Source organism: Oryx dammah, unplaced genomic scaffold (genome assembly GCF_014754425.2).
Source record: "Oryx dammah isolate SB20612 unplaced genomic scaffold, SCBI_Odam_1.1 HiC_scaffold_23, whole genome shotgun sequence".
In the NCBI taxonomy this organism is placed as follows: domain Eukaryota; kingdom Metazoa; phylum Chordata; class Mammalia; order Artiodactyla; family Bovidae; genus Oryx; species Oryx dammah.
The window spans coordinates 72,691,111-72,711,452 of record NW_024070207.1 but is presented as its reverse complement, the minus strand read 5'-3'; the positions used below and the strand labels follow the sequence as shown (position 1 = coordinate 72,711,452).

Below are 20,342 nucleotides of genomic sequence, written 5' to 3'. Positions count from 1 at the left end.
AATCGATGGACATGCTTTTGGGTGGACTCCAGGAGTTGGTGACGAACAGGGAGGCCTGGTGTGCTGTGGTTCATGGGGTCGCAAAGAGGCAGACACGACTGAGCAACTGAACTGAACTGAATATTCCATGTCCCCCTTTGTGGATCACAGCCCTTTCATGGTGAAAGAGCTTGAAGCTATGAGCCATTCCCTGCAGGACTACCCAAGATAGATGGGTCATAGTGAAGAGTTCTGACAAAACATGGTCTACTGGAGGAGGAAATAACAACCCACTCCAGTATTCTTGCCTAGAGAACTCCATGAACAGTATGAAAAGGCAAAAAAATATGACATTGGAAGATGAGCTGCCCAGGTCAGAAGGTGTCCAATGAGGTACTGGGGAAGAGTAGAGGGCAATTACTAATAGCTCCAGAAAGAATGAAGTGGCTGGGTTAAAGCACAAACAATGTTCAGTGTCCGGTGTCTGGTGGTGAAGGTAAAGTCTGATGCTGTAAAGCACAATATTGTATAGCAACCTGGAATGTTAGGTCCATGAATCAAGGTAAATTGGACATGGTCAAGCAGGAGATGGCAAGATTGAACATCAACATCTTAGGAATCAGTAAACTAAAATGGATGAGAATGGGAGAATTTAATTCAGATGATCATTATATCTACTACTGTAGGCAAGAATCCCTTAGAAGAAATGGAGTAGCCCTCATAGTCAACAAAAGAGTCCAAAATGCAGTATTGGGTGCAATCTCAAAAATGACAGAATGATCTCTGTTCGTTTCCAAGGCAAACCACTCAATATCACAGTAATCCAAGTCTATGCCTCAAACACTAATGCTGAAGAAGCTGAAGTTGAACAATTCTATGATGACTTTTAAGACCTTCTAGAACTAATGCCAAAAAACGATGTCCTTTTCATCATAGGGGATTAGAATGCAAAAGGAAGAAATAGATGCCTGGAATAACAGCCAAGTTTGGCCTTGGAGTACAAAACGAAGCAGGGCAAAGACTAACAGAGTTTTGCTGAGAGAACACACTAGTCACAGCAAACACCGTCTTCCAACAACACAAGAGGTGACTCTACACATGGACATCACCAGATGGTCAATACTGAAATGAGATTGATTATGTTCTTTCTAAGTCAAAGATGGAGAAGCTCTATCCAGTCAGCAAAAACAAGACCTGGAGCTGACTATGGCTCAGATCATGAACTCTTTATTGCAAAATTCAGGCTAAACTGAAGAATGTAAGGGAAACCACTAGGCTGTTCAGGTATGACCTAAATTAAATCCTTAATGATTATACAATGGAGATGATGAATAGATTCAAGGGATTAGATTTGGTAGGCAGAGTGCCTGAAGAACTACAGATGGAGGTTCAGAAACATTGTACAGCGGGTAGCGACCAAAAACATTCCAAAGAAAAAGAAATGCAATGAGGCAAAGCGGCTTTCTGAGAAGGCTTTACAAATAGCTGAGGAAAGAAGAGAAGAGAAAGGCAAGGGAGAAAGGGAAAGATATACCCAACTGAATGCAGCGTTTCAAGAAATAGCAAGGAGAGATAAGAAGGCCTTCTTAAATGAACAATGCAAAGAAATAGAGGAAAATAATAGAACGGAAAACACTGGAGATCTCTTCAATAAAGTTGGAGCTATCAAGGGACAATTTCATGTGAGGATGGGCATGGTAAAGGACATAAACGGTAAGGACCTAACAGAAAAAGAAGAGATTAAGAAGAGGTGGCAAGAATACACAGAAGAAGTATACAAAAAAGGCCCTAATGACCCAGATAACCACAACATTGTGGTCACTCACTTAGAGCCAGACATCCTGGAGTGTGAAGTCAAGAGGGCCTTAGGAAGCATCACTATGAAAAAAGCTAGTGGAAGTGATGGAATTCCAGGTATTTCAAATCCTAAAAGATGTTGTTAAGTGATGCACTCAATATGCCAGCAAATTTGGAAAACTCAGCAGTGGCCACAGGACTGGAAAAGGTTGGTTTTCATTCCAATCCCAAAGAAGGGCAATGTCAAAGAATGTTCACACTACTGTACAATTGCACTCATTTCACATGCTAGCAATGTTATGTTGTGAAGAGAGAACTTACAGATGTATAAACAAGCTGGGTTTCAAAGAAGCAGAGGAACCAGAGATCAAATTGCCAATGTTCATTAGATCATGGAGAAGGCACGGGAGTTCCAGAAAAATATCTACTTCTGCTTCAATGACTATGCTAAAGCCTTTGACTGTGTGAATCACAACAAATTGTGGAAAATTCTAAAAGACATGGGAATACCAGACTACCTTACCTGTCTCCTGAGAAACCTGTAAGTGGGTCAAGAAGCAACAGTTAGAACCAGACATGGAACAACTGGTTCAAAATTGTTAAAGGAGTATGACAAGGCTGTATACTGTCACCTTGCTTATTTAACTTCTATGCAGAGTACATCATGCAAAATGCCAGGCAGGATGAATCACAAGCTGGAATTAAGACTGCTGGAGGAAATATCAACAACCTCAGATATGCAGATGATACTACTCTAATGGCAGAAAGTGTAGAGCAACTGAAGAGGCTTTTGATGAAGGTGAAAGTGAGTGAAAAAGCTGGCTTAAAACTCAACATTCAAAAAACTAAGATCATGACATCTGGTCCCATCTCTTCATGGCAAATAGAAGGAGAAAAAGTCTAAGCAGTGACAAATTTTATTTTCTTGGGCTCTAAAATCACTGTGGATGGTGACTGTAACCATGAAATTAAAAGACATTTGTTCCTTGGAAGGAGAGCTATGGCAAACCTAGATAGTGTATTAAAAAGTAGTGACATCACTTTGCCAACAAAGGTCCGTATAGTCAAAGCTAGGGTTTTTCCAGTAGTCATGTATGGATGTCAAAGCTGGACCATAAAAAAGGCTGAGTGCATAAGAACTGATGCTTTTGAATTGTGCTAAAGAGTACTCTTGAGAGCCCACTGGACTATAAGGAGATCAAACCACTCAATCCAAGTGAACCTGAATATTCATTAGAAGGTCTGTGCTGAAGCCGAAGCTCCAATACTCTGGCCACCTAACTGAAGAGCCAACTCACTGGAAAAGACCCTGATGCCAGGAAAGACTGAAGGCAAAGGAGAAGGAGGCAACAGAAGATGAGATGGTTAGATAGCATCACTGACTCATTGACATGAATTTGATCAAACTCCAGGAGACAATGAAGGACAGGGGAGCCTGGTGTGCTGTATGCTGTGGTCTATGGGGATGCAGAGTAGGACACTACTGAGCAACAGAACAACTACAACAAATAATCCATCATCCTTGGAGACCTAATGGTCTTCTTTGGCATATAATTCTTTTCATATATTGCTGGATTTTTTTTCAGCTTCATTGAGATGTATTTGACATATAACATTATGTATATTTAAGGTGTACAATGTCATGATTTTATACATGTATATACTGTGAAATGATTACCAAAATAAGGCTAGTTAACATATCCATTACTTCATATAGTTGCCATTTGTGTTTGTGTGTGTGTGGGGTGAGAACATTTAAGATTTACTCTCTTGCCAACTTTCAAGTATACAATTCAGTATTGTTAACTACAGTCACGACAGTGTACATTAGGTTTCTCAAAACTTATTCATCCTATATCTAGAAGTTTGTACCCTGTGACCACCATCACATGTTCCCCCATGCCCCTGCTCCTGGCAGCCAACAATCTACTCTCTGTTTCTATGAGATTTTTTTTTTTTAAAGATTCCACATATAGTTTTTCTGTCTTATTTCACTCAGCATAATGTCCTCCAGGTATTCATCCATATTGTTACAAATGGCAAGATTTCTTTCTTTTATAAGGCCAAATAGTTAATTGTGTCTGTGCATACATATACATCCATACATACATATATATATGTATGTCATATTTTGTTTATTCATTCATCTTTAGACTATTTCCATATCGTGACTACTGTGAGCTATGAACACGGGGATGCAGATACCTCTTTGCAACAGTGATTTCATTTCCTTTAGGTATATACTCAGTACTAGAGTTTTTGGAGATGGTTGCTCTATTTGTGCTTTTGTGAGGAATGTGTACATTGTTTTCCATAGTGGCTGTACCAATTTACATTCCCATCAACAGTGCAAAAGAATTCCCTTTTCTCCACATCTCCCTTGTCTTTTCAATAATAGCCATTCTTTTAAACAGTTTTAGGTTCACAGCAAAATTGAGTGGAAAGTATAGAGCATTCCCATATATACCCTATCCCCCACTGCACACAACTTCCTCCACTACTGACATCCTGCACCATAGTGGTACATTTGTTACAAGCAGTGAATCTACATTGACACATCATTTTTACCCAAATTCCATGTTACATTAGGATTCACTCTTGGCATTGTATATTCTATGGATTTTGACAAATATACAATAACAAAAAATACTGTAGTATCATACAGAATAGTTTCACTGCCCTAAAAGTTTCCTGTGTTTTATCTATTTATTCCTCCTTCCTCAATTCATGCTGACAACCAAAGATCTTTTTATTGTCTTCATAGTTTTGTCTTTTTTGTAATGTCATATAGTTGGAATCATTTAGTATGCAGCCTTTTCAAACTGGCTTCTTTCACTTAGTAATATGCATTTAAGTTTCCTTCATGTCTTTTCATAGTTTAATAGCTTGTTTCCTCTTAGTTCAGAACAATATTTCATTGGTAGGACATTCCAGTTTATTTGACTATTCACCTAATGAATGACATCTTGGTCGCTTCCAAGTTTTAGCAATTGTGACTGAAGTTGCTATAAACATCCATGTGCAGGTCTTTTCATGGACATAAGTTTTCAGTTTATTTGCATAAATAACAGGGAGCACTGCTGCTGGATTGCATAGCAAGAGTATGTGTAGTTTTGTAAGAAACTGCCAAGCTGTCCTTCAAAGTGGCTATACCATGTTGCATTCCTGTCAGCAATGAATGAGAGAGAATTCCTGTTGTTTCACATATTCACCAGCATTTGGTGTTGTCAGTGTTTTGAATTTTTGTCATTCTAATAAGTGTGTAGTAGTATCTCATTGTTTAAATTTGCAAGTCTCTAATGACATAGATAGATATAGCTATATAAAGAGAATCTAGCTGTGTTCCTAGAATGAAGAAACTGATTTTCAGTAGACAGCTAGCATTCTGACATACTTTTTAAATAAAAGGCACTATACATATGAATTTCACTCTGAGCACTACTTTAGTAATTTAGATTCTGTTATGAGGTATTCTAAGTATCATTTTCTACATATTTCATATTGCTGCTGCTGTTGTTTAGTTGCTAAGCCAAGTCCAACTGTTTTGCAACTCAGTGGACTGTAGCCTGCCAGGCTCCTCTATCCATGGAATTTTCCAGGCAAGAATACTGGAGTGGGGTTGCCATTTCCTTCTCCAGGGGATCTTCCTGATACAGGGATCAAACCCAAGTCTCCTGCATTGGCAGCCAGAGTCTTTACCACTGAGCCAGCAGGGAAGCCCAGATATTCCATAGTTACTTTTGTTTTTAAAATGTCCAAGTGGTAAAGGATTCTGTTTCCTAATTCCATTATTAATTTCTAGTTTTACTACATTGTGAAGCATTGTGGTCAGATAATGCTATTTGTTTTATTTTTATGTTTTAGAATTTATTTAGGTTTTTTTTTCATTCAGGTTTTTCTTGTGATCAATTCTGTAAATGTTCAAAGGGCACATGAAAAGAAAATGAGTTTTCTATTATCAGGATGCTGCTGCTGCTGCCAAGTCACTTCAGTCATGTCCAACTCTGTGCGACCCCATAGACAGCAGCCCACCAGGCTCCACCGTCCCTGGGATTCTCCAGGTAAGAACACTGGAGTGGGTTGCCATTTCCTTCTCCAAGGCATGAAAATGAAAAATGAAAGTGAAGTTGCTCAGTCATGTCTGACTCTTAGCGACCCCATGGACTGCAGCTTACCAGGGCTCCTCCGTCCATGGGGTTTTCCAGGCAAGAGTACTGGAGTATAAAGTATATTTTCAGGCTATCTGGTATATTTCAATTAAATCTTCCATATTGAGTATGTTATTTAAGTATTTTCTCTCCTTTCTTTTTATTGTTTTTATTCTTCTAAATGGCTGCCATAGATTGAGATAGGTGAATTAAATTTAATATGTTTATGTTCTTTCTTATAATTCCTATAGTTTGATATAAACATTCATCAAAGGTATCATGAATATACACTAAAATGACAGCCCAATAATTTTTAAATATAAGGAAATCAAATTCACCATTTTTTAAAATAATAATACACCATGACCAAATGGATTATTCCAGAAATCCAATGATGACTTAATTTTAAGAAATGTATTATTATTATAATTTAATATATTAATACTTCAAAAGAGAAAAACCATGTGATGATCTCTAGAGACGCTTAAAAGGCATGTAATTTGGGACTTCCCTGGTGGCACAGTGGATTAGAATCCACCTGCCTATGTAGAGGATACAAGTTCAATACCTGGTCCAGGAAGATTCCAAATGCCACAGAGCAGTTAAGCCTGCGCCCCACAACTACTGAGCCTGAGCTCTAGAGCCCATGGGCAGCAACTATTGAGCCTGAATGCTGAAGCCCATGCACCCTAAAGCCCACATACTACAACTACTGAACCTATGTATTGGTTGCAACAACTGAAACTTGCACACCTACAGCCTGTGCTCCGCATCAAGAGAAGCCACTGAAACAAGAGCCTGTGTATTGTAACAAAGAGAAGCCTCCACTCATCACAACTAGAGAAAGCCCATGCAAAGCAATAAAGATCCAGCCTAGCCAAAGTAAATAAATTAATAAAAAATAAAAGGCATGAAATTCAATTCAGTATGTATAGATTTTTAAAAAATTCTAACTAAAACAGGAATAGATGGACACAATATAATAAAGTTTATATAATAATACCATTCTTAATTAGGAAACCATAGCAAGCTACTATATAGCTTCAAATGGTTTACTACTACACCGATTATTTCATTACAAAATGTTAACAGTATCTGATATTATCATTGTGGTTTAGAAGATTCTGTACCCTACATTTAGTCAAAGTCAAAATTTGTTTAAATTAGATATCAAATCCAGTGACCTAAGCACAATAAAGTCATATTGAACAATGATGGTACTATTTTTATACTCAATACTACAATGAAAATAAAATATATTCTTGGGACTTCCCCTGGTGGTCCAGTGGCTAAGACTCTTTGCTCCCGAAGCTGGGGCCCAGGTTTGATCTCTTATCAGGGAACTAGATCTCACATGCCACAACTGAAGATCCTGCATGCTACAACTAAGACTCGGCACAGCCAAGTAAATAAATAATTATTAAAAAAAATATTCTTACTCTAAGTAGTGTGTCAAAGATTTAAAATACAAAATACAAACACAGAGTGGGGAAAAGCTAGTTCTTAAAGGATCATTTGGCTGGTTATCAAGTATTTTAGTGACACAAATTTCTGCTGATAAAAGACTAGGTTATTCAGATCCGAAACACCCTTTATAACCATGTTACCATACTCCCAGTCCCACTGTACCTGTTGTTTTCAGGAGATTCCAGATGCCTCTGCATTTACAGATCAGATCAAGTGCACGATTTAGGAAGCAGGTCTGTTTGGTAAGAAAGTAATGAAAAATTAGTCTCAACCAAACAAAACTTTAAGCAAATAAAAATCATATCATTAAAAGCAGTAAAAAATTAAACTAGAAAAATGGAAGCATAAACTGAATATTTTTGGATTTATATATAAATATTAGCCTCTGTTTTTTTCTCTTTCCTTTTCTCCCCCTAGTTTTACTGAGGTACAACTGACATAACAGCACTGTTTAAGATGCATAGCACAATCACTTAACTTAGAGGAAATTGAGGATTAAACAGAAAATCTTGAGTAGTATCAATTTTAATAATCTAGCACAGAAGAAAATTGCTTCTAAAATGGTGATATGAGAAGATCTATGGATCCTCTCCCCAGCAAAACTACCACAACTGGTGAAAATGCTAAAACATGATCATGTGAAGTCTCAGAAAATTGCCCTAATGGCATATATTAATAGCCAATGGGGAAACATCTATTCCAGGAAATCTACTAAAGTCTCAGTAAGAACACTGAGTACCTGCAGCCGTTGAGCCATGATCTGGCCAACTCCCCTCCCCAGTTCAGTATGATGTAAGAGCACTTTAGGTGGGTATAACCAAGAGGATAGGGCTCACTATACCCTCAGCTTCCAGGCTAGCAATGACCATAAGGGGCATGTAGCCAGGACTTCTCATTCCCCTCCCCAAGATCTGTATTGCATGAGTATGTGCTGTGCTTAGTTGCCTGCCAGGCTCCTCTGCTATGGGGACTGTCCAGGCAAGAATACTACAATGAGTAGCCTATACCTTCTCCAGGGGAACTTTCTGACCCAGGAATTGAACCAGGGTCTCCAGCATTGCAGTCAGATTCTTTACCAGCTGAGCTACCAGGGAAGCCCAAGTTCTATTATAAACAAGCACAATTAAGAAGGCTGGCACTCTTTTCTTCTACCCAGTCCCCCCAAGCACTGCAGTTGAAAATACTGGATCATAAATGCCCTCACCTCAGCTTCCTTATAAGAGAGTTTCCATGCTCAAAGAGGCAAGTTAAGAATGTTAGGGACTATGACTTTTGCTAGTTCCTGACTTACAGAGCTGTACTGTCATTCTGACACAAATGGGTCATGGTCCCTGCCTCTAGCTCCAAAACAGTGTATAGAGTTTCTGCTCAGGAGGAGAAGAAGGTCATTAGAAGAGTAAGCTCTGTAGTCACCCTAAGGAGAATGACTGACATTTATTGAAATAGAGCTTGGGGAAGTTCAAGTCTAAAGACACTATAAAAATAGTGAAGATTTTGGTGTGGGCAATTAAGAGGAAGCTGATAACTCAGTGATAATGACAAGCCAAACAGCAGAATACAAGTTTACAGAGATAACTAAGGGGAAGAGAAAGCTAAGACTACTTACCCCTTCAAAGGGGCCTTACGTTAATTGGATCAGACTGTGGAGCAATTTATACCAGAGTATTTTCAAATGCGTGTGCATGTGCATGTACATGTACACACGCACATGCACACACACACACATCAGTCACCTAATAATTCATAAAGACTTACACCTGTGTATGATACCAATAGAAGACTACTCAGAAGCTTAACAGGGTGATCATAGAAAGAGATACTCAAAAATAACCCTGCTAAAACTACTTTCATTCCTTTCCAGGGGAGGGGTCATGGTGACTGCAAAGGCAAAGACTGTGATCTCTGAGGAATAACATTAGAATCTCTATAGTACTATACAGCTGCAGAAATAAGACTGCACTGAACTAGCCCAGACAAGTCACTAATCAAACAAACAAGCACATATTAACAAGTCCCAGAGAGGGGGAATCAGTACCCAAAGATGTTCCAAAATACTATGCAAAATGTTCAGTTTTCAACAAAGAATTATAAAATATGCAAAGAAACAAGAAAGAATGACCCATACACAGGAATAAAGTAGGCAAGAGGAACTGACTTTTGAAAGGTCCAATATTGGAAATTAGCAGACACAGGTTTCAAAGCAGCTGTTTCAAATATGTTAAAACAATTAAAGGAAACCACAGTTAAAAAAGGAAGGCAAGATGACAATGTTAGGAAATGTAGAATATTGATTAAAAAGGCAGTGGGATAACATATTCAATGTGATGAAAGAAAACAGGCAACCAAGAATCTAATACCCAGCAAAATTATCTCTCAGAACTGAAAGAAAAATAAAGAAATTCCCAGATTAAAAAAAAGTTGCATCTTTTTGCTAGTAGAACCATTTATAAAAATGCTAAGAGAAGTTCTTCAGGCTGAAAGCAAGTGACACCAATAGCTATTTGAATACAAATGAAAAAACAAAGTGTACTGATAATATATTTCTTCTTTCTTTTCTTATTTTAAAATACTGTGTAAAACTATGTATAGTTTATTTTTATACCTAGAAGATATACATGGACCATTTCATCAACCCAAGAACAAAGTACATTCTTTCTCAAGCACACATGGCACTTTATCCAGGACAGACCATATGTTAGACCACAACACAAACTTCAAATACATTTAAAATAACATGAAGTCAGACAAAGTATGTACTCTGTCTACAGTGGAACAAGATTAGTTCTTCTACAGGAATTAAGGCCTCTATCCAGGTGGAGGATGATAACCTTAGGCTGAGGACAAGCATGTGGACCCCAGACTGGTTGGAACCAGAAGGCTGATATCAGACTGAGATGACGACCATTCTATTATCTCACCACCAGCCAATCAGAGAAGAGCTACACACTCTGCAGTGCCACCTCCCCAAATGTTGCCTATAAAAACTTCTCTGAAACCCACTGGGGAGTTCAGGTCTTCTGAGCACGAGACACTCATTCTTCTTGTATGGCCCTTGTAATAAGCCTTTCTCTGCTCCAAACCCTGATATTTCAGTTTGTTTGGAATGAATTTCAGTTTGACAACACCCTTACATATAAAGAAGCAAAATGGTTGTTTTGGTTTTGCTCTGAGGCTTGTAGATTTATCTTCTTTTACTATGGAAAAGTTTCTAAAAAGAGGTCCCTTTACTACTCAGGACAAGGACTTTATATTCTTTGTCTCTAGTAACTAGCAGAGTGCTTGGTACTCACATGTTTTTTTGAGTTAAACTCAACAATGGAAAAGAAAGGAAAGAAAATATGTTGGCAGAGATCTATTGATAGCTTGTTTCAGATGTGAAGAATCATATAAAAGAACATATTAACAGAAGGAACAGAATAAGCAGCAAGAAGGATTTTGTACCAACTGGAAAGAAAAGAAGCTGGCAAGTATGGGAAATTAGGAAGTTTTCTTTGGCTAGGTAAGAGAAAAAAACCAGAGAGATCCAGAAGTTAAAATCATACAAACATGCTAGAAGTCCAATTTGGTGACAACTTTCCTAGCTTGAAAGAAGGAAGGAAAGAACTAAAGACAAATCAGTGAATACTCTGGTATATGAGAGAGTGAGATATTGATGTTGCTATCTCCTTAAAAGATGTAAGGTTTAAGCTGAGAGTGGGATTCAGGCAAAAGTAGATGTTTTGTTTTCTTGTTGTTAAAACTGAGTTTCAGTTCTAATGAGGTGGATGAAACTGGCTGGAGCCGATTATACAGAGTGAAGGAAGCCAGAAAGAAAAACACCAATACAGTATACTAACGCATATATATGGAATTTAGAAAGATGGTAATGATAACCCTGTATGCGAGACAGCAAAAGAGACACAGATGTAAAGAACAGACTTTTGGACTCTGTGGGAGAGGGAGAGGGTGGGATGATTTGGGAGAATGGCACTGAAACATGTATACTATCACGTAAGAAACGAATCGCTAGTCTAGGTTCGATACAGGATGCTTGGGGCTGGTGCACTGGGATGACCCAGAGAGATGATATGGGGAGGGTGGTGGGAGGGGGGTTCAGGGTTGGGTACTTATGTACACCTGTGGTGGATTCATGTCAATGTATGGCAAAACCAATACAGTATTGTAAAGTAAAAAAAAAATTAAAAAAGATTTAAAAAAATTTTAAAAAAAGGAAAAAAAAACTGAGTTAATGTGGATTACAATAAACTGTGGAAAATTCTGAAAGAGATGGAAATTCCAGACTACCTGACCTGCCTCTTGAGAAACCTGTATGCAGGTCAGGAAGCAACAGTAAGAACTGGACATGGAACAACAGACTAGTTCCAAATAGGAAAAGGAGTACGTCAAGGCTGTCTATTGTCACCCTGCTTGCTGGGAAGCCTGGCATGCTGCAGTCCATGGGATCACAGAGTCGGACTTGACTGACTGAACTGAACTGAATGATAAAATACTCAAGAATGTGGGTCAAAGAAAACAAATGCAATTGAGTGACAATAAATAGTTCAGTTCAGTTAGTCATGTCTGACTCTGTGTGGAGAAGGCAATGGCAACCCACTCCAGTACTCTTGCCTGGAAAATCTCATGGACAGAGGAGCCTGGTAGGCTGCAGTCCCTTGGATTGCTGTGAGTTGGACATGACTGAGCAGCTTTGCTTTCACTTTTCACTTTCATGCACTGGAGAAGGAAATGGCAACCCACTCCAGTGTTCTTGCCTGGAGAATCCCAGGGATGGGGGAGCCTGGTGGGCTCCCATCTATGGAGTCACACAGAGTCTGACATGACTGAAGTGACTCAGCAGCAGCAGCAGACTCTTTGTGACCCCATGGAGTGCATCATGCCAGGCTTCCCTGTCCATCACCAACTCCCCAAGCCTGCCCAAGCCCATGTCCACCAAGTCGGTGATGCCATCCAACCATTTCATCCTCATTGTCCTCTTCTCCTCCTGCTTTCAATCTTTCCCACCATCAGGGTCTTTTCAAATGAGTCATTTCTTCACATCAGGTGGCCACAGTATTGGAGTTTCAGCTTCAGCATCAGTCTTTCCAATGGATATTCAGCACTGATTTCCTTTAGGATTGACTGGTGGGATCTCCTAGCTGTCCAAGGGACTCTCAAAAGAGTTTTCTCCAACATCACAGTTCAAAAGCATCAATTCTTTGGTGCTCAGCTTTCTTCACAGTCCAACTCTCACATCCATACATGACTACTGGAAAATCCATAGCTTTGACTAGACGGACCTTTGTTGGCGAAGTAATGTCTTTGCTTTTTAAAATGCTGTCTAGGTTGATCATAGCTTTTCTTCCAAGGAGCAAGTGTCTTTTTTTTTTTTTAATTTTACTTTATTTTACTTTACAATACTGTATTGGTTTTGCCATACCGCAGTCACCATCTGCAGTGATTTTGGAGCCCAAGAAAATAAAGTCTGTCAGTGTTTCCATTGCTTCCCTATCTATTTGCCATGAAGTGATGGGACTGGATGCCATGATCTTAGTTTTTTGAATGTTGAGTTCTAAGCCAACTTTTTCACTCTCTTCTTTCACTTTCATCAAGAGGCTGTTTAGTTCTTCACTTTCTGCCATAAGGGTGGTGTCATCTGCGTATCTGAAGTTAAGTTGCTCAGTCGTGTGTGGCTCTTTGCGATCCCATGGACTGTAGCCTACCAGCCTCCTCTGCCCATGGAATTTTCCAGGCAAGAATACTGGAGCGGGTTGACATTTCCTTCTCCAGGGGATCTTCCCAACCCAGGGATCGAACCCAGATCTCCCTCACTGCAAGCAGCTGAGGTTACTGATATTTCTCCTGGCAATCTTGATTCTAGCTTGTGCTTCATCCAGCCCAGCATTTCACATGATATACTCTGCATATAAATGAAATATCAGGGTGACAATATATAGCCTGATGTACTCCTTTCCCAATTTGGAACCAGTTTGTGACAATAAACAAGTCAGCTAAATAATTCCAGATGGCTAACAAAACTGTGGAAGTGGAACTTCCCTTGTGGTCCAGTGGTTAAGAATTTGCCCTGCAATGCAGGGGATGTGGTTTGATCCCTCGTTGGGGAACTGAGATCCCACATGATGAAGAGCAACTAAGTCTGTGTGCCACAACTACTGAAGTGCAAGCCACACCCAGAGAGTCCATGCACCTCAACGAAAGATCCTGTATGTTGCAGCTAAGACCCAACACAGCCAAATTGGAAAAAAAAATGCTGTAGAAGTAAATGTGTTTCCTTAGAGAATGTGTGAAAGGAACAGAAGTAGAACAACCTATGGATCACTTGTGATCACAGGGAGATGATGAAGATAAAGAATATTTAAAAGCAGATTCACAAAGAGTGGTCCATGGCAAGGGGCATTTTAAAAGAAGAGGCTAAACCAAATATGACCTTTCCTTAGAAAGGAATTACACATCTTTGAAATCAAGATATTGCCAGAATGGAGGAAAAGATTCTAAAAAGAGAATCAAAAAGAATTACATGAAGGAAGGCAAACATACCAAACAGCACACTGAATGCTTGCATTTTCTTTGAAGGTTGCACATTACCTGTTCAAAAGCTGTTGAAGTTTTTCTCCCTTGGTCTAGATCAATTGCAGCTGCCATGAGTAAACATGTTTTCTGTGCAATCAGAATTACTTGATCAGAAGGACAAAACTGGGACAGCTGATAAGAAATAACCAGAACATCAATGAATAGGGAGAATTCTGCCAGGTGAACACAAACAATCAGAATGAAAATCAGCAACATCCTGTCTGAATGACAAAATTCAGCTGGAAAACCACATCTCACCTTAACAATGATATCAGCTATAACACTGATTTATGATTTTAATTTTGTATTACTTTCCACTTTTTAGCACTTTTTGAGAGATTAAAAAGTATTTCTTCACAATTTTCCTGTCTTTCCCAGTGACAAGTACTGTCATTTGGCCCTGTATCTTTATCTAGTGATTTACTTTTTGGCTTATGTTGTAATTTCCACGTGATTTTTTTCCCCTGGCAAATAGATTTTCCCTTTGCACTGAATAGAGCTGAAATTAGCACCTATATTGTTCATGGCTGAAAGAGACAATGTCAAATCTTGACAGGCATTAGGATAACTTCATCATTAAACCTTGTACTCTAGCTTTAGAAAAAAACTCCCATGGGGTGTGCTTAGAGTAGGGGGCCTGAAGAAATGGCTCCTCTGTTTATAACACACCCAACAGGAATCTGGGTTCATTGTGACAAGGGGCACAAAACTTGTGGCTTTTCTATGAACAAATACCCAAACACATGTCCCTCTATAGCTCGATATGGTTGCTGGGAGGACCAGTGGGCTCAATACTGGAAGAAAACCTACAGTATTTAATAGAGAAGTTTGCCACCTAGAGTTGGTGAGGTGCATATATGAGTGGGCCATGGATAGTCATAAAGACTTTGAACCTCTCTTTCCAAGGAAAAAAAAAAAGAAAAAATAGATTGCAACTGCATGCCATTCTGGAAAAGATAAAACTATGGAGACCATAAAAAGATCAACAGTTGCCAGGAGTTTGGGGGGAGAGGGGAGATGAATACACAGGGTGCAGAAGTTTCATGAGCAGTGAAATATTGTGTATCACATTATAATGATGGATGTATGTCACTGTACTTTTGTCTAAACCCACAGAATATGCAACACTACTCTCACTTATTAAAGCGAACCCTATGGTGAACTGTGGACTTGGTAATTATGATGTGTCATGCATTTCATTCTTGGTTTTTTTAAAAAAAGGTACCACTTAGTTAATAATGGCTATGCATGTGTGGGAAGGGGATATATGGGAAATTTCTGTACCTGTCAATTTTGTTGTAAACCTAAAACTGGTTTAAAAAGTAAAAAAAAAAAAAAACAATAATACTCAGGGTAGACATTTTTGGCAAAACTTTTGTTTCCCTTTCATGTGTGTATACATATTACACACAAGATTAACAAAGTTTGTAGCCCACTCTAGCCAAATTATGCTAACAAATAAAAGCACAAATTAACCTCAAAAAATAACCTCCCAGCATTGTACAATAAAATTCTAGGCTACTTAGGATTCTAACATGGAATTCCACTGGTGCTATCACAAATGTCATTTTACCTCATTAAAATGGCAATTATACTTAAATTTTCAAACATTATTTCTTATTCTCCCCAAATATTTAGTGATCATATTCATCACCATCATTTAACTAAACAGCATTTCAAGATACCCAATCTCTATATCTCAGGTAACTCATATATAAGGTGAAGGAGTTGTGCTAGATTGCCTATATAGTTTTTTCCAGTTCTAAAACATTTACTCTATGTCAACATAACAGATTTCATACTCCAGAATGGGTATGAAGGATATTCTTTACCACCTCCCCTTTCATCCTCTCATCAATGCTTGTTCCTTTGTCTGTCATTTAACCTCTACTTTGCAGGCTAATGACTAATTTTAAATGCTTATAATTGCAAAACAAACTCAAATCCTTACACATAGAGCTTGCTCTCAGAAAAGTTATAAAGCAGATCTAAACTTTTTAGCATCCTTTTAACCTCTTGTTGTCCCCAGATAACTATCCTATATTCCTATAGACTTATATCCAGAACTGTTCCTAATGTTTTGGTAATTTACAACTTCTTAGAGTATCTCCTTCTAAAAATAGTTAAGATTTTTATATAGGACTTTGAGAGACTGAAATTCCTTCAAAGATAAAAGAGTAAGTCTCTTATGGTAGAACTTTACACTCCAGGATGGTTGTTTGTGATACTGTGGTATGGGGAGATCTACCTCATGTTCTCATATTATATCCTCTAGGGATCAAATTCTCCTTAGGTCATTCCTGCTTAAACGTATATTAAGAGTTCCTAGATTAAAAGCCAATCTCACTCTATACTTAGTCTTTGACAATAGCCATAGTGGTCATATCCTTGTTGTGGTTCATACATGAGATACTTGTTAGAAGAGACTTACCTTGTAAGAAAGTACAAAAAACTCTCTCATTGACAGTGGATCTTTCCCACATTGCACAGCCAAGTTCCAAGCTGAATATTAACATGAAATAACATAATTATGAAAATTCACTGTTTAATCTGTACCATATAATCTCCACAGATTTATAATCTCCACATCCTTAATATTAACATACTAATGTAGGGTTTCTCAAGGGTTAAAAAAAGCTAACTTTAGGTTTTTAGAGAAATTTTTTCCAGGTAAACTTAGAGACTTCTATTACTTCCAATCTTTAATTATAGGACAATGACTAGTGGCAATAATGTTGAGCTTTTTTTAAATCAGGGATATACAATAAATTCTTAGTTGACACGAATCCATCTAAAAAATGACGATCACATTGAAGAGTTCAGCAACTTAAGTTGGTGAAAGAAAGTCAAAATTCAGCAAAGAACAGGCATATTAGATGCAAACGTTCAAGAAAACAGATGGAAAGATTCACATCTTTCATAGAGCTGTGGACATTCCCATTAGGCAACATTCAGCATGATCTTTATCTTGAAAAATCAAAATTAAAATTCAGTAAAACAAGTATTGAGAAATAACTTTTCAAACTTCTAAAGCATCAAAGTCATTAAATTTTTCTATAATTTAAATGTTTTCTGTTTACCATTATACACATGTTTCCCAGAAGCCAGATTGCTGTATTTATTCCCTTTTCTCCTAGAGACCCAGTAAACCCCATAAAGCAGAAAAAGGTTCATGAAGAACCAGTTAACCTTATAACACTGATGCTTAATTGCTCTTGCTTACTTATAACTGGAGTGTAAATTTTATAAATAGAATCTACATAAAGTTAATTACATAACTCATAACTGTATAACTTGATGAATTTTCATAAAGTATATAATATACATGTAACCAATCCAGATCAAAGATCTTTATCATTACCAGAAACCCAGAAGCAATCCCACCTACTCTCTTCAAGTACTACTCCCTTCAAGGGTAACCACTATCCTGAGTTCTAACACTGTGAATTAGTTTCCTGGTTTTTTGTTTCTTACTATATATAAATGGATCCATAACATCTGGCTTCTTTTGCTCAACATAATTTTTGTGAGATTCATTCATATTTTTGCATGTAGTTTATTTTTCATGATTCATATTTAAAGATAAATTGGGCATTCTAGACCAAGTTTAGGAACATAACCTTGGAGACCTGCAGTTCTAATTCATTATTTTATTCTTAGATTCATTTCAATAGAAAATGAAGAAAACTAACAGTTGAGTACATGGTATGTCCCAGGTTCCCCATTTTTTATAGTAAAACTGAGATTAAATAGTAAAACTGAGATTAAGCAAGTTATCCTTATATCCATAGCTATAAATTTAAGAGCTAGAATTTGAATCTGTCTGATTCTATCACCCCACAATGTTTCGCTTAGCCACAGAATTTCCTTTTACCTGTTTTTCGAAACCATTGAGCTTCGTTAATCTTAGAGGCTAAAGTCCAAGCTTCTCCTTCAAATAACTGAGTAAGGTTCAGGAGTGCTGCATCAAACAGGAAAATCTGATATTGAGGCCTTTTACTTTATACTCTAACAAAGTTGTTAATCCTGCTTTAAAAACATTCAGACATGAGCCTGGATTTAAAAAGTTCTTTTTCAGTGTGTACATGAGTGCATACCAAAATAATTAAAATGACAAAAAGCATTACCAAGCTCTTATAAACTGTTAATTCAAACTCTGGAGAACAAACATATCTTTGGAGAGATTTTTAATTAGAGCAATCATTCACCACCTGAGGTAGAAAGATATGATTTACGTGTAAGGAAAAAACGAATAGAAATAATCATTTAAAATACTGAAATGGAGATTGAGGATTGGAAGAGTACTGAGAGGTTGGCATAATATTTACTTACTGAACTCCTACAGCAAGCAAAGTACAGAACCAAAATCTGTTGTGATCATCAGAAAACATTTATTACATACTCTTGTGCCCTTCTGAGAGAGAAGAATGCCAACAGTAAACATTCCTCTTTTGAAAAGCTGTGGTTTCTAAACTGCTTTGTTATATTTAACAACCTGTTGACAGATATTTGAAGTACAAAAGTGAACTACTGCAATAAATGAGATAGAATTTCTAGGATATGGAGTTTTTGGTTTATTTAAGTTAGCTGAATGAAGTGGGCAGGCAGGAATTATTGGTATACAGAGGAGATGACACTGACTTGGATAGATCGATAGTGACTATAGTGAAGTTGCTCAGTTGTGTCCGACTCTTTGTGACCCCGTGGACTGTAGCCTACCAGGCTCCTCTGTCCATGGGATTTTTCAGGCAATAGTCCTGGAGTGGATTGCCATTTCCTTCTCCAGGGGATCTTCCCAACTCAGGGATCAAACCCAGGGTCTCCCGCATTGTAGACAGATGCTTTACCATCTGAGCCACCAGGGAAGTCCGGATAAGATCGATGGACAGCCTCAAAATAACAATCTGAATTTGATACAGAGATCATAAAAATTAGTGGGGTTCAGAGTATTTTTGTTTTGATCCTTTTTTATCTGTTCATTTTTTAGGTTAGAATCAAGTGGCAACAGAGATGGAAGGCAGGTATGGAGGGAGGAAGGAAAAAACAGAAATGTCTTTTTAAAAATTGTAATAAAAACAGAGCTGAAATCACATTTGGAGATGAATGCTAGTGACGGCAAACTTTTCTCTGCTTGTGAATAAAGAAACTAGGTATACTGCTGTGACAAATGTTAGTAAAAACATGAAGCTTAACTCAAACATGAAGCCTGAGACAGTGTGCTCAATATACTTGGAGAATTTATATATTAACAGAGGATAGAGGCAAGATGAATGAGTGAAATAATCAAGGGGATATTTACCTCTATTGAAGTAAGCCGAAAGTCTATCCATTTCTTTCTTTCTAAAAAGTAAAGAAAAGAGTATTTTCTGCTGTTTCAAAGCTTTACTACAGAAAAGTATCAAAAAGAGACTCTATTTGTACCTGAGAGCTTCTCAAAGAAAATGCAAAATTGTGAATTTTGTTGCTCAAGGTGCCAATCTATCATTTTACACCGTTTTTCCCCATTATAGGATACTGTTCCTCAGCCCCAATGTCCTCACATTTTTTTCTCTCTTCCCCCTCTACACCTATTCTTAAGCAAAGGATTTCAATGACTGATAAAGTTTTATATTACAGGGTCATAGAATTTGAGAGCAGGTACTGATCTCTGTGATTTTCAACTTTTTTTTGAAGAGGGGAAACCAGAACCTGTGTTTCAGATAAAATTTTATAAAACTCTAATATACAAGAATAGGCAGAAGTGTAGCTGCTCTGGTTGAACCATTCGTGGGCAGAGGCCTAGAGCCTCAGTTCCTGGTCCCTGAGGCAGTGGCACAGAATTTTCAGGTTTCTAAGGAATATAGTTCAAAAATCACTTATCCATAACCTTAATTTTATAGATGAGAAAACAGATGTGGAAATTGGGGATGATTTGTCTAAGGTCATGCAATGACGATGTCAAGACTACTACTATTCAAGCCTTTTGACCCTTTGTTAAGCTTCCTTGTATGCTATGCTTAGTTGCTCGTTTGTGTCTGACTCTTTGCAATCCCATGGTCTTTGCGACTGTGGTCTGCCAGGCTCCACTGTCCATGGGGATTCTCCAGGCAAGAATACTGGAATGGATTGCCATGCCTTCCTCCAGAGGATCTTCCCAACCAAGAGATCAAACCCAGGTCTCCCACATTGCAGGCGGATTCTTTACCATCTGAGCCAGCAGGGAAGCCCTAAGTTTCCTTAGGTGGGGTACATAAATTTTAACAGAGAAAAACATCCCCATTATGTTTAAACAAAGGATTAAATATGGAAGTATTAGCTAACTCAACTAAAGAAGTTTATACTAAGTAGGGTAGAATATACTGTAAGACTAGTCTTATCAGGAGAATGTCTAATATTATACAATGC

At 37.9% G+C, this 20,342-nt stretch overlaps 1 protein-coding gene and 1 non-coding gene across 2 annotated transcripts in view; one reads left to right on the top strand and one right to left on the bottom strand.

The window, feature by feature from the left end:
• The window catches only part of TEX11 (testis expressed 11), a 239,607-nt gene that overhangs the window by 48,444 nt on the left and 170,821 nt on the right, over positions 1-20,342 (bottom strand). The window contains exons 21-25 of the mRNA XM_040265735.1: positions 19,258-19,298; positions 17,833-17,919; positions 16,390-16,460; positions 13,974-14,090; positions 7,554-7,626 (exon numbers count right to left, since the gene is read on the bottom strand). Of these exons, the coding sequence (XP_040121669.1) occupies positions 7,554-7,626; positions 13,974-14,090; positions 16,390-16,460; positions 17,833-17,919; positions 19,258-19,298 (389 nt within the window). The remainder of the gene's footprint in view (positions 1-7,553; positions 7,627-13,973; positions 14,091-16,389; positions 16,461-17,832; positions 17,920-19,257; positions 19,299-20,342) is intronic.
• On the top strand, positions 14,573-14,703 carry LOC120882706. Its single transcript, XR_005725566.1, has one exon. It is a non-coding gene; the product is annotated as a small nucleolar RNA SNORA11 (small nucleolar RNA).